Source organism: Nanorana parkeri, unplaced genomic scaffold, assembly GCF_000935625.1.
Source record: "Nanorana parkeri isolate BGI_ZX_2015 unplaced genomic scaffold, ASM93562v1 scaffold123, whole genome shotgun sequence".
In the NCBI taxonomy this organism is placed as follows: Eukaryota; Metazoa; Chordata; class Amphibia; order Anura; family Dicroglossidae; genus Nanorana; species Nanorana parkeri.
Window position 1 is genome coordinate 1,860,364 of NW_017306391.1, and position 9,522 is coordinate 1,869,885.

At 45.1% G+C, this 9,522-nt stretch overlaps 1 protein-coding gene across 1 annotated transcript in view; it reads left to right on the plus strand.

The window, feature by feature from the left end:
- Positions 1 to 7,386: 7,386 nt before the first annotated feature.
- The window catches only part of SOBP (sine oculis binding protein homolog), a 128,607-nt gene continuing 126,471 nt past the window's right edge, over positions 7,387 to 9,522 (plus strand). Inside the window, exon 1 of the mRNA XM_018553537.1 lies at positions 7,387 to 7,853. Coding sequence (XP_018409039.1) covers positions 7,758 to 7,853 — 96 coding nt within the window. The 5' untranslated portion in view covers positions 7,387 to 7,757. The remainder of the gene's footprint in view (positions 7,854 to 9,522) is intronic.

Sequence of the window (9,522 nt, forward strand, 5' to 3'; positions counted from 1 at the left end):
AGCGGACACCCACCGGCGCCCGCAACTTCGCCACAAGGTCACCGCTGCCGCCCCTCTGCGCTCTGCCACCCCGAGGCCGGGCCCATAGCCAATGGTGTATGTAGGTTTGCGCTGCCCTAGGCAAGACTACACTCGGGCACCCCTCCAATCTAAATTTGCCCTGCCCCTTCCTGTTTAGGACATTTTGCATAAACCTGTCAGTCGCTGTATCCAGCTTCTGACAGGTTGCGTTAGTAGCGTAGCAGGTAAGCCGGGGTCTCTGGTGGACTGTAAAGGAGCTCTTGTGGGCTCTGCAGGGTCTCAGCTTGATGACCCTGCAAAGCCCACTATAGATTTGCAGAACCCACCTCAGACCCTGCAGAACCCACCTGAGACCCTGCACAGCCCACCATAGATCCTGCACAGCCCACCATAGATCCTGCACAGCCCACCATAGATCCTGCACAGCCCACCATAGATCCTGCACAGCCCACCCTAGACCCTGTAGAGCCCACCACAGACCCCGCAGAGCCCACCATTGATCCTGCAGAGCCCACCTGACATCCTGCAGAGCCCACCATAGATCCTGCACAGCCAACCGGAGACCCCGCAGAACCCAACACATCTCACTCGGCCCAGCCCCCCCTCTGCCCCTCCTCCACCTCGCCTCCAGACCCGTCTACTCTACCTTCACCCGACAGCTCTCTCAGATAAATTAGGTTGCCTGATTTGGGGGTGGTGTTTTGCTGCCCCCCTGCAAAGTGCCACCCAAGGCAAACGCCTTGCCCATAGCAGCATTTACGGGCACTTACCCTTGAAGGTAGGCTTTAAAATCACAATTTGGAAATTTAAAATGGAGCTCTAACTTCTCAACCACCCAACACCCCTATACATTCCTTTTTTTGTGTGCAGTCTTCAGTATAGTCTGGTGATATTATGGATCCTTCCTCCCTCTATTTCAGCAACGGCGGTAAGCGATACTTTCTCCTGGACTGGGCGTTAGGGATGAGCTCAGGTTCAGAAACCCAATCTGAACCTGAGCTCCTCCGAACCTGGAAGGAGCTCCTCCCGAAAATGTAAGGAAGCTCCTTCCATACTACCCAGTCAGCTGCAAGTGGGGAATTCCCTGTCCACAGCTTGATGTAAGGAAAGGAGCAGGATACAGTGGTGCCATTGATCTAACATGGCTAGATGCCTATATTTGGTAAATTAAATTTACCTAAAATGGCTATGTGGCTATACAAGGTAAATTACATCAGCACAGACATCCTGTCCCTTTGTTTACATTCAGCTGCAGAGAAGCTCAGGTTTGCACAGGGTTTGGTCCGAACCTGAGCTCATCCCTACTTGGCATTATTCACCCCTGAAGACGATTGGTGACGGGCACTGGGACCGGTAAGTCTGCAGGGGAGAGTGCAAGGGAAAAGATGAGCATTGCAAAGAAAGTTTCTTAGTGCAATTGTTAATTAAAAACTAAAACGGAAGTTCCACTTTAAACATAGGTAATTAGCCCCTGTTATCTTCTATCACACATTTGGATTATTTAGTACTTAATCTTTTTACACAACACCTACAGCCACTCATTCATAAAGTAAAACAGTTCAGCAAAAACTTTTTATTTTAAATAGTAATAATATTGTATAGCTTAAACTACACTTAAAACTACACTGTGAAACAGAATAACATTCAGTTTGCTGCCTATCATAATCAGCTGCCATTATTATTTTTTTTAAATAAAAAAACTTTTAAACTCTTTTTCTACTTTTGTTGCATCTCAGTGCTGCCGATCCCCTGCACCTCTTAGCAGCCAAATCCTGTCTCAAAGCATGCACTCCAGAGATGGCTGCATGGAGGGTGGGTTTCCTGATGGAGACACCATTGTATTATGTATGTGCAAGATGTGTTCAAATTACCAATGGAAGCCCCTGTGGCAGGGCGACAATGTAGGAGCAAAATTGGGATACAGGGACAGTGAGTTGTCAACACAAACTGCCTGAACAATGACCTTCATTACGGGATCGGCATGTAAGCTGCAGATATAAAAATATTGAAATTGACTTTTCACTTTCCATTACATGTTAAAGCATGTATGAGATTTTAGTGTTTGGGTTCATTCATTTTTGTAAATAGCTTCAGCCCCTCTGTACAAAAATATGGCTCTAACATTAAAAAAAGCATACACAAATACAAGAAACACCACAAATGAGACCTCACCAAGCAGAAGAGATTGACAGAAGATGGAAGAGTAGCAGTGCTCATACAAATAAGTGTGCTTCTTTCATCATATTTTGTCCAGAAGCACATCTTCTTGGCCCCATAGACTTAAATGGAAGTGCCTGAAACCCAGTCTTCCCCTCCTACTAACTAGCTTTCCATTGGCTAAAACAAAAAGCCCAAGCTTGGAAATGCCTGAAAATGTGTGAAAAAAATGCACAAACAAGCTATAGACCAAGGTCACACCATAGCGTTGTGCTAAATGCACAGGATCCATGTTTTTAGCACATGCTATCGCACAGTGTGTGGCACTACACACTAGAGGCAGGGTTGCATTGCATTGCCATTCAATCTCAATGGCACCCAATGCACCTCCCGGCACAGTACTGCAATAACAAGCATTGTGTTGTGGTGCTAAAAAGTAATACATGCACAGCTCTTTATCCCTGCAGGGCAACACAATGCAATGGGTGCTGCATGCGCACCTGCTGGGAGGTGCATTGTGGTGCTATTGAGTATGAATGACGATGCAACACAGCAGCCCACCTAGCCCGCATTACCATGCTTTGTGCAATTACGTGCACCAACCCCTGAGGCCCTCAAAACCGACTGTAAATGCTCATGCTCAAGTGTGATTGGGTGGTTATGGACGATCTGCCGTGATCATCACAAGCAGCTGTTACATAAAGTAGCTAAAAGAATAATAGTGCCGTGGGGAGCAGCTGTTATTGTCAATAATGCAGCTACTATATTTATAGCTGCGCTCAATGGAAACTATTAAATGTATCAGTTTTGACGTTCCTGCAGCTCTGATTGTTAAATGTTTCATGGCAAAAGCTGCTACCATAGAGACAGGGATATGTCCCCATCTCTACCCGCCCCGCTCCATTAGTGCTCGCTGGCTGGAATGAGCATCACCCTGGACGTTGCCTTATCATCCTCCTCATCAGTAGCAGTGTGACCGAGCATCTTGGTATGCTCAGCACGTCTGCTCATCACTCCCTCCTCTCTATCCAGCTGTCACATAGAGCAGGGGGAGGCATCCCGAGCATACAGCATGCCCTGATCACCAATAGGTGACTCCTGCCTTTGTATGGGAAGAGCTTCACATGTACGGCGGCACATTTTTTACATCTACTTTTTGAATCATAGAATTATTATTTATTTATATTGCTGTGTGGAATAGAAGCAGTATTCGGACCTCTTCATATATGTAATATGAATGGCCCTGCTTGCTGTGACATGTTCTCTTAGGCCTTATGTACATGGGCAGAAAAAAAGCCTCTTTTAGAGACATCAAAATATGAAAAATACAGGGCTTTTAAAGGTATCGAAATCAGGGATGAAAGACACAAACTTACATGGGTATATATTTATTAGAAATTATAATATTAATGAACATACATGCTAAAACAAATAGAAATCCCAGACCAACTAGGATATACTTCAGTAACAGCTTCCTTTTTACTTGTATGTACTTATACTTGTACCCCAGCATACCACATCCCTGGATCCCCTCCATACAATATGTTTTAAACTGGCTCAATAGAATACTAAAAACTTCCATATCTTAATAACAGAAAACTAAATCTCTTTTATCATCATAATTTATATTCTTCGGCCATTCATAAATGCACGGTGCAGGGTCTGTTGCTTAAGCGTGGTCTGTTACTGCATGTTCTGAAGAGTTTGTTGTTGGTTGAGGTGACTTCTGCAGTGTCTGTTGCTGTGAAGGAGTCTGCTGAATACTCTGCTGTTGCAAGGTTAGCTGTAGAGACTGCTGCTGTAGCAGTAAATGTTGCTGCACTGCTGTAATTCTTGAAGCTATTGCTGCAGAACATGTTTCTTGGCCCACGCCAGGGGGGTGGTGTGGGGCTGTATGGGAATATGTGGGATCCGGTGCTTCCGGAACGGAGCAGGGGGGGGGTTGCGGGTGAGCCCTGTTTATGGCCGTCCACCTCAACAAAGGTAATGTAGGTGGATACTGGGTCTGAGTCGGGAAGTGGGGGATGTGTCACTGAGGTGAGAGGGGGGTTGTGGGGGCACATCAGCATAATCTTGCACAGGGCCTAATTAATATTAAAGACAGCCCTGGCAACACAGCACATCGTCAAGGGCCAGCTGCAAAAGAAAGCTGCCTTCTGATGTTGCACAGAGGCACATGTGCCATAGAGCCTCCTGGGATGTGTGACGTTAGTGTGGCAGGATGCTGCAGGCGAATGTCATTTTAACAAAGCAAAAATCGCAGCAGTGCCAGGAGGTGTCCCATGGAAAAAATGTATGGGGGGTGTAACGTCCAACTACAACAGAAAAAGGGCAATGAGGTAAAGTGGGTAGGTCTGCTTTAAGCAGGGATTTGATACATCCAATTTGCACCTGGCCGTCTAAAGGTGGCCATACACTTTACAACCATCGCAAGACCTTAGTCTTGCGATGGTTGTGAAGTAATTTAAAAAACGTACGATCTGCCTATCTTGGACAGGCAGATCGTACTCTCGATCATCGCAAGCCCCACGAGCACCGTTCAAACCAGCCGAAAATTGTACGATTTTCGGCTGGTTTTCTAGCGTGCTCCCTAGACAAAAGACGTGCGACCGTACAGTAAAAACGGTTGCATGTCTTCCATACACTTTGCGATTATCGTACGATCGCGGGATTTCCCGCGATTATCGTGCGATAATCGCACAGTGTATGGGCACCTTTAGATAAACCTCAGACAGACATGAAAAAAACATCAATTAACCACTTGCTGACCAGGGTGTTAAACCCCCTTCCTGCCCACTCCATTTTTCAGTACTTTGACTGACATCTATTCCGTCATGCAACGCTGTACTGAAATGAGTTTTATACTGTTTTTTGGGAACACATAGGGGGAATTTATCAAAACTGGAGCAGACAACATGTGGAGCAGATTTGCACTGCAGCCAATCAACTTCTCGCTCTCATTTTCAAATCAAACCTGAGCAGACTGAAGAAAGATGCTGATTGGCTGCCATAGGCAAGTGCACCAGATTCTTCTACAATTTTGATAAATTCAAGCAATATAGCTTTCTTTTGGTGGTATTTAACCACTTCAAGACCAGGTGTTTAGACCCCCTTCCTGGCCAGGCCATTTTTCAGTGTTCAGCGCTGCGGTACTTTGACTGACGTTTATTCCGTCATGCAACGCTGTACTGAAATGAATTTTATACAATTTTTTGGGGACAGATAGAGCTTTCTTTTGGTGGTATTTAATCACCACCACAGGTTTTATTTTTTACTATAATTAGAAAAAATTACTGAAATTTTTTTTTTTGTTAAGTTTTATTTTTACATTATGTTAGGAAACATTTATTATTACCCAGTTTTTTGGTAAAATATAAAAGTCGGGGTCACGTCGGTTAAATAGATACCAAACATGAAAACCTGGCTGTTTACATTATAAGCAGATTTCCCCTTAGTGGCACACGAGCTGGGCAGAAAAGGATGTTAAAAAACTCCCACCGCATTCAAAAAGCCACAGTCCAGCCGTTGTAAATACAGCAGGTGGTTAATGCAGTAATCATTCAAAAAAAAGTCCAAAACCCTATTCCGCAGATGACATTGTACTGATGATAGCCAAAAAGTCTGAAACAGCTGTATGAGTTTGGAATACATGGCTATATAGTATTAGGCTATATCTGCACTGTACACCAGCAGGTCTGTATGCGCATCTGACTGATGAGGTGTAAAGCAATGATTTGCATGTCTCCGCCCACTATCCTTAAATGAGGAGTAGTCCTCTTATTTTGAGCATATGTGATGAAATGTGACATGGGAATATCTCTATTTTCTGAAGGCTTTACTGTGCTATATATTAAACAATAATAAAATCTATTTCAATTGCAGCCAGTGTGAGAACCTGGAATTTCATTGGTATTTTCTCATCAAAAAGGCAGCAGCACAGAATAAACTCTGAACACATTGTCACCATTTTTCCAGATTTTCTGCTGCGCTGCTGCTGTTTCCTTGATGAGGAAATAAAAGAGCTATTTTTACACAAAGTACTGTTTGAAGTCCTTGATACGGGACATCTTTTACTGCAATATGCCCTCTGGTCTATAAGGATGTACATCTCTCCTGTCTATAAAGGTGATCTCTCCTGTCTATAAAGGTGTACATCTCTCCGATGAAGGTGTACAGCCCCCTGTACATAAAGGTGTACATCTCTCCAATGAAGGTATACAGCTCCCCTGTCTATAAAGGTGTACATCTCTCCTGTCTATGAAGTTGTACAGCTCCCCTGTCTATAAAGGTGTACATATCTCATGTCTATTAAGTTGTACAGCTCCCCTGTCTATAGAAGTGTACATCTCTCCTATGAAGGTGTACAGCTCCCCTGTTTATGAAGGTGTAAGGCTCCCCTGTCTATAAAGGTGTAACTCTCTCCTGTCTATGAAGGTGTACAGCTCCCCTTTCTATAAGGGTGTACATCTCTCCTGTCTATGAAGGTGTACAGCTCCCCTGTCTATAAAGGTGTACATCTCTCCTGTCTATGAAGGTGTAGTACATTTCACCTTTCTATGAAGGTGTACATCTCTCCTGTCTATGGAGGTGTAGCTCTCTCTTGTCTATTAAGGTGTAACTCTCTCCTGTCTATGAAGGTGTACATCTCTCCTGTCTATGCAGGTGTACATCTCTCCTCTTTCTGGAGGTGTACCTGTCTCCTGTCTATGGAGGTGTACCTATCTCCTATCTATGCAGGTGTACATTTCTCCTCTTTCTAGAGTTGTACCTGTCTCCTGTCTATGGAGGTGTACCTCTCTCCTATCTATGCAGGTGTACATTTCTCCTCTTTCTGGAGGCTTACCTATCTCCTGTCCATGCAGGTGTACATCTCTCCTGTTTCTGGAGGTGTACCTCTCTCCTGTCTATGCAGGTGTACATCTCTCCTCTTTCTGGAGGTGTACCTGTCTCCTGTCTATGGAGGTGTACATCGCTTTTGTCTTTAGAGATGTACCTCTCTACTGTCTATGGAGGCGCACATCTCTCTTGTCCATGTAGATGTATGTATGTAGGAGTCTATGTGAGTCTGGTGATGGCTCAGCAGCACACAATCTCGGCTGTCTTCCCCAGATGTGTCCAGCCCCGATCAGCACACACAGAGGGGCAGAGGAGAGGATTTTGGCATGTGCGGGCTCCTCCTCTCCTCTCCCAGCCTGGGAGGGACTAACCCCCTCTGCTGTTCCACACAAGGAGCTCTCTCTGTCTCTCCTCCCTCTCTCTCGTACAGTCACACAAACGTACACACACACATACACACACAGCGACAGCACTACACACTCACACATACACAAAGCAACGAGCGGCAGCGGCAGCATCGGCAGGCACGGGACTAATGCAGACAGTGGCGGAAGATGGCTGATGTGACAGCAGGGCACCCTGAGCCCAGCAGCCTGGCATCCCCTGCCCTCCCCCAACTGCTCCCTCCTCACACAATCTAAATAGAGGGGGGGGGATCGCCACTTCACTTTCTTGCTCCCCCCTCATCGGCCAAGACACTTTTACTTCCAGCAGCCATTTCATCAGCACAAACTATACAAAGCATGGCAGAAATGGAAAAAGAGGGGAGACCCCCAGAAAATAAGCGGAGCAGAAAGCCTGCGCACCCGGTGAAAAGGGAGATCAATGAGGAGATGAAGGTAAGGTGGCAGTGATGGATGCCAGGGAAATGTCAGATTGTGTACGATGTATTGAATGTGGCAGCCCCGCCTCGATGGAGTGACAAGTCTTGTCCATTGACCGCCTGTGAATTGATTGGCATAGAAGTGGAGCTGACACATCGCTCGCAGAACTCTCATATATGCAGGTTGGTGCTGTCAGTTGTACCGACAAATCAGCTCCGCGATCTTTTCTTACCTATAGCACAGATCGCTCGTCTTTGCCTGGGTGTTTATGGTGACACAAGTGACTTTTTCTGATGGCTGTCCTGCCAGCTCCATGTCTCGGCTGAGTGATATCCCACTAGGATGGCTGCGCTGTGTGCAGTGGCGGTGTACAACCATGACCACCCAGATGTGCCCCAGAGGTTGCACTACAGATGCTGCCTGGAGAAGCCTTGTGTGTGTCTGCTGTGATCTGTCATGCTCAGTCTTAAAGGGTATTTCCACTTTTGCAGTCACATCTGAGAACCCCCCACCATTAGGTTCCCATTCACAAAGCTATTCAAAAACAGCCCTTACCTTTCTTTTTGGATTAGACATAGGACCACAAGCTATTCTGAGCAATGGGGCAGAGGTAATTTCACCTCATTGGCATACAATGCCATGAGATATTTAGCCCTTTGCTAGGACACTGTTGATGTCTAGTTTACAACTGATAATAGGGTCAGCCAGCACAGTACAGACAGGGTTAATGATAGTAAACATTAACTCCACACCCCCTTCTTAACATCGCATGGAGGAAAGCTAGATACATATGTATGTATACTATATTATTGGGGACAGATAACAAATACACAGTAGGTGTTATCACAATTTGGCTGCAAATACACTTCAAGTGCTTATCGGACTTAAAAACTTTACTATTGTCACTGCACATATTCTATAACAGGTGTGGAGAACTCCGGCCCTCCAGCTGTTGTGGAACTACAAGTCCCATGAGGCAAGACTGACAGTTACAGGTATGACTCTCAGAGGCAGAGACATGTTGGGATTTGTTGTTAAAGTACAACTGGAGGGCTGGAGTTGCCCACCCCTGATCTATAACCTAAAATAAGAATCACAAGACAATCCATTGATCTTGATATGATCTCAATCACTCAAAAAATCCTCTATAATATTTAATATGTAATTTCATAAGTCCTTTTCCATCTTTTTTTAAATCTGCAGCTTTCATTAAAATAATGGCTGGTGATCTTGCCAGGAAGGTCCTTGTCCGGGTGCTTCCTGTTGTGGGGTGACAACCGTTTTCCCGTTGTCCCCCCAGTGTTGTCACCCTGTCAGGCACACTTCTTACAGATGCTGCAAGTGTTTTAACACTGCCAGGAAGTTGGTCCTGAGCGGTGATGTGGAAGGAGTACCCCTAGACAGGAAGTGGCTAACATAGCTGGAGGAGATCAGCAGTGCAGAAATGCAGAAAAGGTGAAAATAATTAATTGTTTTTTTTTAACTGAATGGAAAACAAAGACCAATTGTTCCTAATACATGGCAGTTTAGTAAACTGAAAGAGATTGGATCAGCAAGTAAAACAATTTCCTAGAAACAGTAAGTCACCTCTATCTTAATTATGATTCACACATATTCCCAACTTTACTTATTGAAAATTGGGAGCAGTCAGGGGAACTTACTTATATTGCGTTGCCCCCCCCCC